Source organism: Struthio camelus, chromosome 17 (assembly GCF_040807025.1).
Source record: "Struthio camelus isolate bStrCam1 chromosome 17, bStrCam1.hap1, whole genome shotgun sequence".
In the NCBI taxonomy this organism is placed as follows: domain Eukaryota; kingdom Metazoa; phylum Chordata; class Aves; order Struthioniformes; family Struthionidae; genus Struthio; species Struthio camelus.
Window position 1 is genome coordinate 16435160 of NC_090958.1, and position 15573 is coordinate 16450732.

At 53.9% G+C, this 15573-nt stretch overlaps 1 protein-coding gene across 40 annotated transcripts in view; it reads left to right on the forward strand.

The window, feature by feature from the left end:
* NCOR2 (nuclear receptor corepressor 2) overlaps window positions 1-1254 on the forward strand; it is a 291098-nt gene extending 289844 nt beyond the window's left edge. For 32 of the 40 annotated variants that reach the window (XM_068911834.1, XM_068911817.1, XM_068911842.1 and 29 more), the window contains one exon: window positions 338-1254. In XM_068911834.1, coding sequence (XP_068767935.1) covers window positions 338-522 — 185 coding nt within the window. In that variant the 3' untranslated portion in view covers window positions 523-1254. The remainder of the gene's footprint in view (window positions 1-337) is intronic. The other 8 variants (XM_068911856.1, XM_068911855.1, XM_068911857.1 and 5 more) reach the window with 1 other exon arrangement.
* The last annotated feature ends 14319 nt before the right edge of the window (window positions 1255-15573 follow it).

Sequence of the window (15573 nt, forward strand, 5' to 3'; positions counted from 1 at the left end):
GAGGGGGCTCGTCCTGCTGTGGCTCGTCCTGCTGTCCCTGTCGGCCGCGGCCTCCCCCCCCCCCCCCCCGCCCCTGCGCAGGGGTCCCCGGGACGCACCCTGCTCGTGATGTCCCCGTCGAGCTCCAAGCCCTGGTGGCGCCCATCCCAGGGGCACCACCGCTTCGCTTTGCTTCCCTCCCGGCCCCACTGGGCCGGCGCAGCCCCATGGGGACACACGCTGTCCCCAAACTGGTCCCAACCCTCATGAGCGGGCTCGGGGGGGGGGGGGCCGCCGGGGTGGTGGATCACCCATCGGCCTTGACTCTTCCTCTCTCCGCTTCCGCCTCCCCGCGCAGGTTCGACACCGTTCCCCTACAACCCGCTGACCATGAGGCTCCCCAGCGGGGTGGTGACCGCGGCGGCGGCGGCGCCGGCCGCGTCCCTGCCGCCGGGCGCCGCCGGCAGCCAGCACCACGCCTGGGACGAGGAGCCCAAGCCCCTGCTCTGCTCCCAGTACGAGACGCTTTCGGACAGCGAGTGAGGCGGCGAGGGCGCAGACGGCGAGCGAAGCGACGGCGCGGGCGCGAGCTGCCCGGGCGGACACGGACCGCGCCGGCCCCGGCCCCGGCCCCGACCCGCCGGCTCTCACGAGCAGCGACGCGGGAGCAGAGCTTCTTTATTTTTTTTTTCCCCCCCTTCTTTTCTTTTTTTTTTTTTTTCCTTCCCCCCTTCCCAGCCAGCCAATTTGGGGGGGGGAACTGTTTATTTTTTGTATTTTTTTTTTTTTCCTCTCTCAACATCTGGAAATGTCTGACTCCTCTTCAGTCTAAAAAAAAAAAAAAGAAAAAAAGCCTTAACGAGATAAAAATCACGGGAACCCAACTTGGATCTCTTGCCGACCCCCCCGGGCTTGAGAGCGACTGTGCTGCCGCCGGGGTGGGAGGGAGAGGGCACCGGCGGCCCCAGCTCCCCGGGATGCGGCTGCCGGGTCCCGCCGGGGGCCGCGGTTTGGGTCTCAGAGGGGGCGAGTGATGAGGAGCCCCCGGGGTGAGCACGGGAGCCAGGGGAGCGCGTGCGTCCCGGGGACGGACGGACAGACGGACGGACGGACGCCCTGGCAGCGCGCCGCCGTTGCCTGCTCCCGAGGGCTCGGGTCAGGGGCTCGGGGGTGTCCAGCGCGTCCCAGCTGTGGGGCTGTGCCGCAGGGATGCAAAACCTTGAGAGGGAAAAAAAAAAAAAAAAAAAGGAGAGAGAATTTAAAAACGTTTAGAAAGAGAAATAGGATCAAAAGCCCCAGTTTGGGTTTGCCCAGCTGATGTGAGTGTTGGTAGCCCGTGGGACCTGCTGGGTGAGATGCGTGAGCCCAGGAGCGGTCTCGGCACGTGTTAAAGGTGGCTGGGAAGAACGGGCAGGGGAGGGAGGCAAAGATCCATTTCTAAAAAAATAATAATAATAGTTCCTTCAGCGAGAGAAATCCTGGGCTTAAATCGGAGTGGGAAGAGCTTTCCCCGCGGGGGGCCAGCGCTCTGCAGATGAAGGGACTTGGTTGCTTTAAGTGCATTGTTTTCTGAATGGTGAAAAAAAGGCGATTGTAAATTGTATTGGTCTACAGGGTATATTTTTGATACCTTCAGTGAATTATGTCAATATTTTACGCAAGGAAGGACTTAAACAAAACACAGTATTACATGCTGTTAAAGAGGTTCTGTTCTTACATGCGGGCTTTGATGCATTTGTCCATTGTATGGAAATGTTTAAAAAAAAAAAAAAAAGGAGAAGGCCACATTGATCCATCAGAGTCACCTGTTAGTCAGGAGAATGTATGAACGTAGTTTAAAAAAAAAGAAAAAAATCTTGCCTTGGTCGCAGGCCCCCCCCCCCCGTTACACGTACCGATCCGAATTCAGCAGGAAGCGTGTGCTGGTTGCAGACGCGCGTCCTCCAGAGAGCCCTGCAGAGCGCGCCGGGTGCGGGGGCCGCGCGGGGCAGGGCACGAGGCCAGGCTGGCAGGGAGGTCACAGGAAACGTTTCGAAAAGAAGAAAAAAAAGTTTTTATTGTATTTTTGTGATACACGCGAATGCTCTACTTTACATTGTTTTGTTTTGTTTTTTTTCATTCCATGATGTTGGATCATATCTGCAGTTACATGGTTAAAAGAACAAAATATTAGACTTTTTTTCGTTCACTTCTGCTTTCTCGCTCTGGGGGAAAAAATAGCAAAAAAAAAAAAAAATCCCAAAATGTATTAAATGCTTTGCATTCTGTACGCTAGAAGAAAAAAGACCATGGCACAGACTTTCTGCCTCTCGCGCTGCTGGGTGGACGAGCCAGCCAGCCGCAGCGGTCCAGGAGCTCCTGGCGTCGAGGAGAGTGTGGCAAAGAGAGAGGATGCCGTTGTCACATCCTCGGTGGCGATTTCTTTTCCCCCTACCATGTTCTGAGGTTGATTCTGATTTCAAAGCAAGAGAATGACGGTGTTTGTTGTTTGTTTGGGGTTTGTTTTTTTGGGTTTTTTTTGTTTTTTTTTTCTGTTTTTTACAATGTACAGGTTTTTAATGTTCATCAATGTTTGTCTTTTCTGTTGTGCTTTCTTTTTTTTTTTTTTAAGAAAAAAAACAAGAAAATGCACAAGCGATGTTGGAAGTCTTTCAGTTCCCAGGTTATTGCTGCTGGTGTCTCCGTGGCTCTGAGATGTAAAACCAACAGAGCTGATGTTTGGGTATAACGCTATTAAAGTGCTGCAGGTTCTGCTGGGAAAAGCCCAAATTCAACCTATCTTCAAAGTCGCCTCCTTAAGCTTTTCGGGGGGGGAGGGAGGGGGAAGCAAAGAATAAAGCTACCACTTGGCACGGTAGCAATGCGGTGTGCTGCTTCGGTGTCTTGAAAAGATGGCAAGAGAGATGTAGTTTTGCTAATGAAAAGTGGATGCAGTTTTTCCGGAAACAGTCACCGGACGGGCGGACCCTCTTGTGACTAGCGCTGTACAAAGCAGCAAAATCCGTTTGATCTGAGACGTGGGGAAAGGGCGAGCAGCACCCCGAGGGCGGTCCCCGTCGTTCGCGCGGCCGCAGCTCGCTTCGGCCGCGTTCGGGGAGCCCCGGCTGCGGTGCCCCCTTGTCGGGAAGCGGCGCTGATCCAGGAGAGCCGGCAGGGGCCGCGTGAGCCGGCTCTGCCTGCCGGGCGCCGTTCTCACCCCATGCCGGGGGGCTCCGCTTTTAAAAAAAAAAAAAAAAGCGCAGTGTCGCAGGAACGAAGGTGTCTGCGGGGCGGCGAACCGGTTTGGGTTCGTTGCCTTCGCTCCCTCCTGCCCTCTCCTCCGGCGCTGGCCCTGCTCGCGGGACGCGGCTGGGCACCGGACGTCGCGGGCTGGCCGGGGGAGAGCTTGCCAGACCCGCAAGTGCCAAACCTGGCGTCACCTGGTTTCCCTTTTGTTTTTTGCCTCCGGTGCATGCGGAGCGAGGAGCTGGAGGTTGCCTGTAGCTGGCCAAGGGCTCGTGAAGAGTCCTGGGATGCTCAAAGCCATGCAAATACCCAACCCAGGGCTGCTCGGCCAAGAGTTTGCACCTAAAAGAAAGTCTGCAGATGTTTGCAAGGTTGCTTTAGTCCTGTTGCGTTTTCTGGCTCGGTGCTCATCGCGGATGGGCAGATGCTACTGGCGTCTTCTAGAAGTGCTGTGTTTGCAGGCAGGGAGGGATGCTGCCGTTGCGGGGCTTCAGCAGCCTCAGGCTCTTCTGCACATCTTTTAGGTTTATCCGACGTGGGATCCACTTCAACAGGATCCCACGCTTGGGGGGAAAAAAAAAACCTCCATTTGGTAGCTCTTGTTCTTCCCCTGAGCCCGGCCACTGACCCGTTTCTCAGCTCTTTCTGCCTTGCTGCATCTCCATCCACTGACCTCCAGCCTTCCTGCTCCCCACGCGCGCCCCAGCCAAGCCCAGGTCCTCCTGCAGCCACGCGTCCCCCGGCCGTCCGCGCCGGGGACGGCTCCCGGCGTCGGCACGAGCTCCGGCCTGGAGCGGCGCGCGGGGGGCTCGCCTCCTGCCCCCGCGAGCCGATACCCAGCGCCGCGTCGCGTCCCTCAGGGGGGCCGCCGGGACGGAGCCGGCCGCGCGCCCGCCCGCTCGTCGGGGTGTCCGCCCTGCGCCCGTGCGCTGCCCGCTATGCTTTTTATTGCTCGTGCAAACGGAAGGGAGAGAAAAAAGAAAAAAAAAGGTCACGTTAAAGCCCAAGTTCAAAGTTACCAGTCGCAGCGTCGTAATTTGTACAAAGCAACAAGCAAGCAAGAGCTCATTGGACAATTTATTGTTTGAACTGTACAAGGGGGGAAAAAAATCTATCTTTTGTACAACCAAACTGTGCATAGCTGTTTTGAAGTGAGTTGTATGATAGACCGGGCTGTACATAGATCCACGAGTTGTAAATATTTACGCAGCTTGCTATAAAGGGTTGGTTTTCTTCTACTAAAGGCCAAGGTTTTGTTCACTGTTGTTTTGCTCAGCGTTGCCACTAGCGAGCCGCGCGGGCGGCAGCGTCCGAACGCTGCCTTACTGTTTAAAGAATAAAAAAGGGGGAAAAAAAAGAAAAGAAAAAGCAAACCAACCAACCAACCAAAAGCTTATTTGCCAGCGAACCACAGCTCTCTCCTCTGCCCCTTTGCGTGTCCCAGCCCAGGCGCAGCGAGGAGCGCGGCGGCGCGGGGGGCTCTGCCCGCGGCGCTCGGCGCCCCGAGCCTGCGCGCGGCCACCCGGCGACCTCGCCCGCATGGGCGCCGAAACGCGCGCGTCCTGCCGTCGACGGCAGCCGCGGTCGGTTGGCCGGGAAGGTCCCCGCGGGCAGGGGCCCGGCGATGCCAGCACGCCCCCGCGGCGAGGGGCGAGTTGGGTGGTGGTGCAGCGGGGCTCCCCCCCACCACCACCCCCCTGGGCTTTTTGCTCCAAGAGGGCTGAAATGCAGCCGGGGGGGTGGGAGGGGGGAGCTGAGGTCCGCGGGGGGCTGCGCGGCTCCTCGCTGCCCGCTTACTGCCGGCCGGTAAGGCGGCCGCGGAGTCGAGGCACGCTAGTCCTCCCCCGGCACCCGCCGCGGGCTTGCTCACGCACCCGGCCGCGCTCGGCGCTGCACGCCGGCTGCCGCCTGCGCGCGCGACTGGGAAACCTGAACGGCGTTTAACTCTGTGGGGTTTTTCTTGGGTTTTTTTTTTGTTTGTTTGTTTGTTTTAAACCACGCGGCCTTTGCAGGTAAACCCCCCCGGCCGCACCGGGCGCTGAGGCTTTGCCCCGGGCAGGGGCCACGCGGGGGTCCCGCAGCGCCGGGCCAGCCACTGTCAGAGGAGGCGTTTCTCCCCTCGCCGTATTTTTTTTTAATCCTATCCACGCTCCCTCTTTCCTGCAGCTCCCCAGAAGCCAACCGGCCCACCGTTTTTCCTGGCAACGCTGCGCGCCGGCCGGAGGCGTCCCGCTGCCGAGCCCGTATGGCTGGAGGCGTCTTCCCGCTTCCCTGCGCCCTCCTGCCGGAGGCTGTTTTTGTTGGCTTTTGGAAGGGGAAACGGAAAGCCGTTTGAACCCTCCCAAAACGGCCTCCCGGAGCCATTTTGGTGCTTTGTCCAGGCCCGGGGAGCCGTGGCAGCGCAGGAAAGCTGCTGTCCCCACCAAGGACCGTTGCAGGGCCACGCACCCTGTGGCCAGATGCCCCCAAACAAGAGGCCTTCAGGTGTCTCCAGCCTGGCAAGCTCCGGGCAGGAGCCATCCCTGGCTGATGCAGGCTGAGGACACCCCGGTCTCCTCCCTCTTGGGGCAGCAGCTGCTCTTTTAGGGAAAAGGAAAAAGAAGTTCAACCACAGCTGAAAAAAGTGTTCTGGAGATGGATAATCCTTAACAAAATATAATTAGGAAATTATTTAGGTGGCTAATTAGCTGCTTCCTAATTAACACCCACAACAGAAACCTGCTACCTATTTGCTAGCCTGAATTGCTTTAGCTGTGAGGCCCCTCCCATGGGTTTGGGCTGACTTTTGCTGGGGCCAGAAGCCTTCAGGACCCAAGTTTTCCTCCCTGTGGCCATGATATCAGTGCTCAGCTTGCCTGGGGAGGAGCTGATCTCCAGGGGGAATCTCTGGCTGGTGAGGTTCGTGCAGGGAGTGTTTTAGGACCATGCAGAGCGCCTAGCTTTTATTTTGCTGTCTTGGGGTGGCCTCATGAGAGCAAGGGGCTCGTCTGCGTTGTACTGGGTATGCATGTACGAGGACTTGGAGGAGATCTGATTTTGCAGGGCAAGCAATGAACAGGTAGAGTGGGATTCCCACCAAGGTGGTGGGGCTGAGCAGTATGAGTATGTTTAAGTACAAGTTGGACAGCTATATGGAATTTAATCCATTAAAAGGATATGAGTTGGTTTTTGCTCTTGAGGGCCTTCAGCTGCTTTTCCTGGGGCTCAGAAGTGGATTTTCACAAAGATCCTATTTTCCTCCTGAGAGGAGCAATGAGCATTTTTACCTTCCTCTGCCTTGCACAGTTATGAACTTTCAGATGTTTAAAAAAACAACACAGCAAGGATGTCCTTTGGGCTGGCTCCCCATCCTAGGGTTATTTCTGATCCTGCGTGACTTGGGCTCTCCAGTGGACATGTGCGTGTCCAAACGGCTCCTGCCTCTGCGCTGGGTAAGGATCGTTCTTGGTCCTTACCAAGATCCGGGTGGATCAACGAGACGACATCTGAAATTCATCCATGCAGAGACCTGCACGAACTAGACCTGCATCCACCAGATCCGACCATGCTCCTGCAATGACCAGGTCCCACATGTATCATATACAAGGTAGGTATCTGCTAGGTCTTAAAGATTAGTTTAAAGATCCCTGAGGCAAATAAAAGTGGTTTTGTTGAAATCCTTCTTGGAAAGGACTGCAGCTCTGAAGGCAATTAGGGTAAGTTAGTAAATAGCACGAACGGAAGCCAAATTATTCAGCCTCACCAGTGTCAGGGTTTAAATGATGACAAGGTCTGACAGCAATAGCCATAGTCAATAATTCACATTGATGCTGAAGAAACAGAAGGTGGGAAAACACTAAATTTGAGGTTAACGCTTATGATTTAATGATGGAAAACTTTAGGCCTGCTTGAGAAGCTTTTACATTAAGAGTTGAAAATGAAAATGGGACAAAAGCAGATGGTTTCTAAAAGCAGCAATGAAAAATTGATCGAAATCCAGACTTGCTCAGATTGAGGTTTGGTGGTAGATGGGGGCTTTCTGAAAAGGTGAGGGAGCATAAAAGATCATCCCTGATCTCTTTGCTCTGGACGGTGGATGTGAGGAGGAGGCGTGAGGATGTTTCAGCTGGGCTCGCGATGAGGAATTGGCATGCGGTTAGCATTAGGGGGTTGTTTTTTTCTTTGGAAAGAATTAAGGCAAGAGAAAGAAGACTGTTGGCCACGCCAGGCTGAGTTAGGAGGACAGAGAGGAAGCAGAGTGGGACCAAGGTGGCCCTTGCTGCACGCTCTTGTCTTCATGCCTTGAGCTGCGGCTTCCCCTCTGCGCCCTGCTTCCCAGGGCAGCCTGGGCCGGCGGCTCCCACCTGCCTTCAGCCAGGAAAAGCCAGTAACTGCTCCCGGGATCCTCACAGCAGGAAGCATTTTATACCCTCCTGACAATTGCAATCTTTCATTCATCAGTTCCTGTGATTTACCATGAAATTAATATGCTCTCTGATAATGGTACAGAGGGCTGAAGAGCTGGTTTGGCAGCAGAATAGACGTTCTGGACTGGCAAGTAACTTAGAGGGGAAATATAGCAGCTTTTGATGCTCGGTCTGGCTGTTACCAGCCTTAAGAGGCTGGAGGGTGCTGGGCAGAGGCCTGGGTGGGGGTTGAGCTGGTTGGTCTCAGCTTTGCGAAAGGGGCTGTGGAAGAGCTGCCTTAGGAAGAAGTTTGGGAAAGGGCATCACTGTGTGTGTGTGTTTAACAGCTGAACTAATTGTCAGGTTTATTTACTCTCTCATTTTTGGCCTCCTGTAATTACCAAAATGAATATTTGTCAGGACTCCAGGCAGCGGAGCGGTCATAAATCACACGCCACCGACTGGAAGTTGGAACGGTCGGTGGTGTCTGAAGCGACCTGAGATCAACATAAATTTTAGTGAAACAAAAATGCCGTCAGCCCTGCAGAGGGGCTGGTGGGCTGCTAAAACAGAATGCAGAAATAGGATAAAACCCTGCTTTGCAGAAATGCTCCTGAACTCAATTCCACGAGTGCCTGAGCCTCCAGCGTGGCCCATGAGTCACGGCTGCTGCTGTCCAGCAGCCGGAAAGAGGAAAAACCCGTCCATGCCGATGAGCCTGGCGAAGACCCATATTGCAAAAATGTGAAGTTGGGTTGAAAGGGAAAAAAAAAAAAAAATCTGTATGCTCTTAGCATTTTCTAGTTCTTGTTTTACAGAACAGCACCATAGTGGGGGGTTATGGTCTGTGCAGGTCTGTCCTGCTGTCTCCACTGCCCAGAGCTGGCTGGGGCGTGGGAGGTGGGGCCAGAGGAAAGCATCCCATGGGCAGAGCCTGGTCCACAGAGGGACCAACCTTGTCTTTCCAGCTGCAGGCCCAGCAAGCCCAATACAGCCACCACCAGGCAAGACTCTCGTTGGCCCTTGTGAACAGGGGACAGGCACAAATACCTGTGCAAGGCTCGCAGGCACCCGGGGAACTGGCCTGGCGCTCCAGCTCGGCCACCGATGTGGCAGGGAGGAGAGCATCGCTCCTGTGTAGGTTTGAGTCGGTGTTTCTGAAGCCTCTGGTTTGTTTGCCGTCTTTGGGAATAAGCGCAGGACTCCAGCTGTAAACGCAAGTAACCCGACGAAGCGCGGCACGCTGGTAACAGTGGTGAGCTCCAGCTGGAGACCTTGCTGCTTTGAAGTTGGATGCAATTTTAAACTCTGCAGGGTACTTTCACTTAGAAAAAGCAGCAGTTACCAGCAAAGATTGATCTTTGTCCAGAATTTGTTGCTGCCCCCTCCATACTTCTTTTCACATTCGTTAATTTGCCGTGTCTTTGATGACCAGATATGTGTCCAGCTCTGAGAAAACTGCACTATGGTGTTTGCTGGGGAGATGCCAGAGGGTGGGAAATACTGATCACACCAGCTGCAAGGCAGAGCCATGCTAAGGATGGCGTATTGCACATTGTCATTACTATTTGCCATGGCAACCCAGATGCTCCTGAGCAGGCGGAGCAGAGCCATGAAGGAAGTGAAGGCCGGGGGGGATTTGGTATGTGGCCCATTATGGGAAGCTTTCTGCCCCACCAATCGGCTCCCAATGTGCCCGCAGCCCCATCACAGCTGGCCCAAATCAACTGCCCTGCTCGCTGCTGCATTTGCAGAAAGTGTTTTCACCCAGTGATGTGGACATGTTCAGCTTCACTCAAGTTTTTTCTCCTGGGCTGAGTCAAGACAGCTGCAACCACAGAGCTGTTTCTCTGCAGCCGTGGAGCCTTGTCAGCTTTGCAAAGGTGGCCGGTGGCACTGCCCTGGTGGCCTGAGGCCGAGTGGCTGACACGCGCTCACTGCCAGGCCGGCACGCAGGTAGGAGATGCTGCGCCAGGTGAAATCGAGCTTCTAGCCAGAGCCAAACATGACCAAAGTGAGGTGGAACCTGGCATCATGTACTGCAATTTATAAACTTAAAAAAGATTTAAGAAGCTTTAGAAGCACCAGTGCTTTCAGAATGAGAGAGAATAAATTAGGAGCAGTAAAGTTTGGGAGCTAGTTCCTCTTTGGGCCAGCTCTGCCAAGACTTTCCGGGTGCTTGCCTTTGCCCCAAGGCGTGAGTTGGCTCCAAGGAGACTTGGGATAGGCACCATGCTAAATGTGTGTGATGGGGACTGATGCCCGCAAGCCAGCGGCACCTTCTTGGGCTGCTGCTGGCTCCTCTGTGCCTCTAGCTGAGGAGAAAGCATGATGGGAAGTGAAGGGACCCTGCTAAGAGCAGCTGTCACTGGGCAACAGCATGATGGGCCCTGAACCAGCCCTGGTGGCACATGGCCCCTGAAAAGGTATGGGCTCCCCTAATTTCAGTGTTCGTTTGTACATCTACATTCTGGCCTTTTGCAATCTTGACCCAGTGCTGCTGAGATCCAGGAGTGTGTCCTGCTCCTGTTTTGTTCTGTCCTCATCATGGCAAATGAAGCAGCTGCTAGAGGCCTGCCCCAAGTCTGTGCCTGCAGATGGGCACCGAGGACAGGTCTGGATCCAGACTCTAGCTGGGCCAAATTAGAGCTTTTCCCTATAGGGATGTTAATTCTGGACTTTGGGTTAAAGCCATCTCCAAATTTAATGCTTTTGGAATGGAGAAAGAGTGCCAGTCTGTTCAAGAACAGAGCTTTATACTCGGTCTCTATACCCAGATGAGATGTCACAACCATTGCAAATGGTGCTGGCTCCATAGAACTGAAACCCGTCTAACTCACTGCACTGGACCCATTTTTAAGCTACCAGGATAAATTCAGCCCTGGGGGCCACCAGAGCATCTCACTTCCATGCAGAGCAAGAAACAGCCCCTACACTGCAGCTGCCTTCTCTGGCCACTGGTGCAGAAGAAACCAAATAGCAGAGGTTGCTCTTGGGTCTTTCCGTGGGGGAGGGCAGCCTTTTTATTAGGTCCAGATGTTGCTTCTGCCCCAGGCCATGTTGGATGTGAAGCAAAATGTGTTAATGTTGGCTGGGAGCACCTTGTTGGAAACGTACTCCAAAGAACCGGGGTTTCTCGTGTGCTCCGTTCTTGGGGGCCCTTGGGGAGGTGGGACGGCTGGGAACTCAGGCAGACTGAGCAGGTCCCCCCCAGCTCAGGGGGCTGCCCTGCTGCTGAGGAGCCCTGTTGCTTTTGGTCTCTGAAAAAATCCCCCTGCTGCCTTCCCACCAGCGTGTTTGTCTTTGACCAGCCACCCGCTTCTCCAGGTCTCCTTGGTGGCCAGCTCCCCTCCGCGCGGTCCGCAGCCGACTTCTGTCGGGCTGCCACATGTGTCGGGGCAGTCAGTGCATGCTCACCAGCCCCGATGTTGTGTTTCCCTCCTGCGCCCCTTTCCTGTTGGCTTTTGTATCAAGATGTGGCAAATGGCTCACTGGAGATTGAGGGATCGCTGTGTGAGGGGCAAGGCTGCTCTCCAGATGTTATTTTTCACCATTAAGCAGTGTTTAAAAATATGTGATTTTTTTTTTCTTCTTCTCTTTCTGAGTGCACGGAGAGGAGAGACCTTTGGCAGGTTTAGGCAGCGGCAGGGGCGCTGCATGGGGAAGGGTCATCCCCAGGACGGGATGAGCCTCTGAAATGATGCTTTTGCAGAAAGTGCTGAGCTCAGCACTTTGTCAGCAGGCTGCACCAGCCTGTAGCACAATGAACACAACGGGGTCGGGCCACGATGGGTCCCTGCGCTCCGGTGCCAAGCCCGGCGGCTTGTGCAACACGCGTCTTGTTAACAATGTATGGCTGTGCCTTGCATGCGGGCTGGTGCTGCCAAAACTTTTACAGGTCCTGGCGGACTCGCAAAGGGCCCAAACTGCAAGGTTCAAGGGCAGAGCCCAAGGCAGAGCAGTGGTTAGCGAAGCCCGCCCCCCCTCCCCCCCAAGCCTTGAGTGCTCAGCCACGTCCTACTCAACCCTGTGTTTGCTTGCATTTGATCATGGGCTTGGACTGCAGCTACAGAGAGGTGGAGATGCTTAACTCCTCTCCAACTAATAGCTGGGGAGCTGTGCAGCTCTGGGCCCCACCTCCTCTGGTTTGATCTATGTTTCAGGGTGAAACCCAACACGTTCAACCAGCCAAGGATGCGCTAAGAGGCCTGGGCTGCTGCCATCCCATAATGCCTCACTGGACACTGGAAGTGCAGGTTAAAAACCCAGTCGTGTCTCAGCACTGCAGGCTCAAGGCCATCTCACTTAGTGAGACCAGGTCAATAGGTCCCTAACACTGCTGACATTGCTGCCAAGGTCAAGGAGCCCACCAGGTGGCCCCAGGGGTTGGCCATGCCCTTGCTGATAGGGCCCTGGTGCTGCGAAGTGCGTTGGAGCTCACGCTTAAGCACGCGCTCGAACCCCGTGTGCTGCTCCAAGCACTCAGCAGATGGATGGCTTGACCTTGGGACAGTCAGATCCCCATGGAAAGCTCCACCGCCCAGCCAAACTGGAGCCCTCGGGGGCCAGCGATGCCCATTCATAAAACTCCCTCCTCCGCGTCGGGCGGCTGAGCTATGTTTTCAGAGCAGCTAAAACGAATATCCTGGAAGTGCAGGCGCTTAAAAAAGTCTGTCGGAAGCAAGGCAAAAACCCATCTGTGAGTGGAAGAGGTCAGAGAAGAATACAAAGGCTTTTATTTCCTGAGGCATTTGTCAGTAAGACAAATGTGTTTGCTTAAATTTGCTGCATTTTCCTCTCTGGCCTCCCACGCAAAAGCCAAATGGACTTTCACTAGCATAAAGCAGGGTGTTGGCTTGTGTCCTTTGTAATCCAACGCTCATGGACTCAGACGCGGCAGCAGTCGGATCACTGTTTATTATCAGTAAGTGGGGCATATTTAAAGGAAATGGGCAGTTTTCAACACTACATCTATAACTAGTTTATTGCTGGCGTGTTCCTCCCTTACCCTTATTATTTATGTTGAAAATGATAAATGAGGGATTGATGGTTCTTGCTGGTTTATGAATAATCAGGTTATTTCACTGTTAAGCCCCGAGGGAGGGTAATGTTTCTACAGTCCTCCATCAAAGAGAATGCAGTTTGCAGTGTGTGTGTGTGTGTTGCCCATGTCTACCTTGCTTTGCACTTGGTGTGTTTTTGCACCCTCCCTCCCATGCAAGCATGCATTTCCACGTGCACTATCCCAGCACAGCCTCATGCCACAGCGGATTTCCCTGTCTGTGTGTCCCCTCAGCATCCTCACACAGAGCTTTGAGCGGAGGCCGCTCTCGGATGCGGTGGTGATGGGCGTCCCGCGTGGCGAGGGCTGAGCAAGGGAGTGGGCGCCAGGGCTCTGTGCTGAAGGCGCTCATAGCAGAGGACCCCGACCGCAGCAATCAACTTGGGAGAAGCACTGATCTCGTTTAGTATTTCAAGGAGCTGCAAATAGCCGCCGGAGCTGGAGATCGGCTGGTGAGACAGGAAGAGCCTCAGGGAGGTGATTTGAAAGTTTGTGTATATAGAAATGCCTAATCACCAGGCTCAGAACAGAGTCAGGAAGGGAATCTGGAGGTGGTTAACTGGAGAGCAGGAAATTTTTATGCTAGAAATGTGTTGTCTGCCTGTCTGTTTGCAGGGTGGGAAGGATGCAGCAAGAATCAAAGGCTTGGCAGGAGGAGCCTTTTCGTCCTTGTAGATGACCTTCCTGTCAGTCTTGGACACAGAGGCGTGGAACCGCCTGGATCTGGTATCATTGTTAGAAGCAGAAAATAGAGTTCATAAAACTCCCTCGTTACACCCCAAAAAGCATTTCCAGGATCTTCTATTCTATTCAAGAACAAACCATTCCCGCGTTCATTTTCCCCTCTGTGGCTTGGCACGTTGCCAGGCAAAGGGGACTAGGTGCTTTGGGAGAAGTTGTGCATGTCCAGGGCAGGTCCTTGCTCCCCTTGCATGTAACTAGACCAGGGGATGTAGAAGCAGGCAGGAGAGCAGAGTGCTAGTGTTTATCTGCCAAAAGGGCTGAGAGCTTTTGCCTTTACCGTGACCCTGGGGGCAGTCTGACGCGCTGCTGCAGCCAGAGCTGCAGCAGGCTCTAAGCGCTCTGAGGGCAACCTGAAGCTGCTGGTGAGCAGGGCTACAGCCAAACTAGACTAGCAGCTCTCTGCTGATGCTGCGGCGTGGCCAGCTCAGCCGCTGGTTATGGGCAGAGCTGGGGGCAGTTAGGGTGCCAGCAAGCCCATGTGGCCAAGCCACGGTTCTTCTGGGCCACGAGGAAACCGCAGGGGCTGCATCTGTGGTGGGAGTCCTCCCCAAAGCAATGAGCTGAAAATCAGCGCTAGATAATTCTGCTCCTGGCTGGGCAGATGCTGCAAAGAGCAGTTGGGAGCAGTGAGGGAAGCCACCTTCCCACTGCCTGGCCTGGCCCCACAGCCACCCTGAGGATGCTGGTGTCTCAGTTGCTGGGGCTCAGGTGCCCCCTAAGGCAGCAAGGAGCTCACAGAGCCCTGTTTGAACCATTTCTGGTGGGTTCAGACAGCTTGGCTGGCGCTCTGTCAGGCAATTGTGGAGCCACAGGAAAGCACAGAGCTGTGGTCAGCTGCTCTGGGGACAAAGGATGCTGGTGGCACAGCTGCTGTGATAGACTCCCATTCCCTGTCCGCTCCGCACAGATGGCCCACGGCAGTTCAGCATCCTGTGCTAGATGACGTGCAGTCTCGATGCCCTTCTGTTGTCTGTGTAGTTTGACGGGGCGTGCAACAGTCCAGGCATGCAGCTGAAGGTTTCTTCGTCTGGGCACGGATTTGTGCCACGTTTGAGGACTGTGACAAAACTTTCCTGCTGCTTGGCATCACCTAGATCTTCCAAGGACGCTTCTGTAGGTCCAGGCTGTGACATTGCCAGCTGCTGAGTGTAGGGAGCAGAGATAGAGACCTGAGGCCTTGCATGTGGTATATTCAAGCTGATGGACTGGCAGCAGAGGGAAGTTTTCCTGCTCAAGTATCAGGTAAGGTTATTTTTTTCCATCAAATCCCTCCATTGTTTGTTGGCTGTACATAACTGTGGCATGAAATCTGATACATGAGCCTGTTGTTTCCTTGCAGCTCTGCTTTGTTGAGTGCAATGGGGATCCTAGCACATGGGATTTTATTATTATGATTATTTAATCTCTGTCTGCCCATTATCAGCAACTTATTTTAGGTGAGGGTTTTGGCATTTTACACGCAGCATTCCTGCTGTCTGAAAAACCGGCCTAAGTCTTTCCTTCTGTTCATGAAGGCATCTAGTCTAAATTCAAAGTCTATCCATTATAACTTCAGCACCTTGTAATCCCTCAGAGATATGTGCAATTACTCTCTGAAACATCCCAGGAGCAGAACTAATAGCAAGCATCATCTGCTTAAATTTACAACATCCAAATGGCACAGGAAAAGCCACTAGCTTAGGGGTTAGCTCATCTGAGTGCGCTTGCCAAAACACATATTCTGCATCTAATACTGCTTCTGCTTCTGAGGGGTTAGCTGCCACCTCAGGAATCCTCTTTGGAGAGCATTCATGTTTTATGGTTTTATTTAAGTAACAGGAGTGGATGCACGTGGCCTTTATCTGGCATTTCAGTTTCAACCCTTGAGCTCATCCAGTCTGTACCTCCTCTGCCTTCCCGCTGTTACTGTGTTCAGCTTTCTCGGGTGCTTGAGCACAAGAGTGTCTCCCATGCTTCCCCCAGGAGCAGTTTGGCAGTGATTTGTGTGCCAAAGTTTGGGATTAGGACATGGGCAGCTTCACAGGCACTTCCTGTGCCTGTGCACAGGACCTAAAGCAAGTCTCTTGCATAACGAGGCTTTCCTTCTCCTTTCCGTTCCTTGGGGTTTAACAGCCATTTCTGTCCAAGCCTATTGACTTCATCCCTATAAATCCAATATGACTTTTCCATAAGGATTTG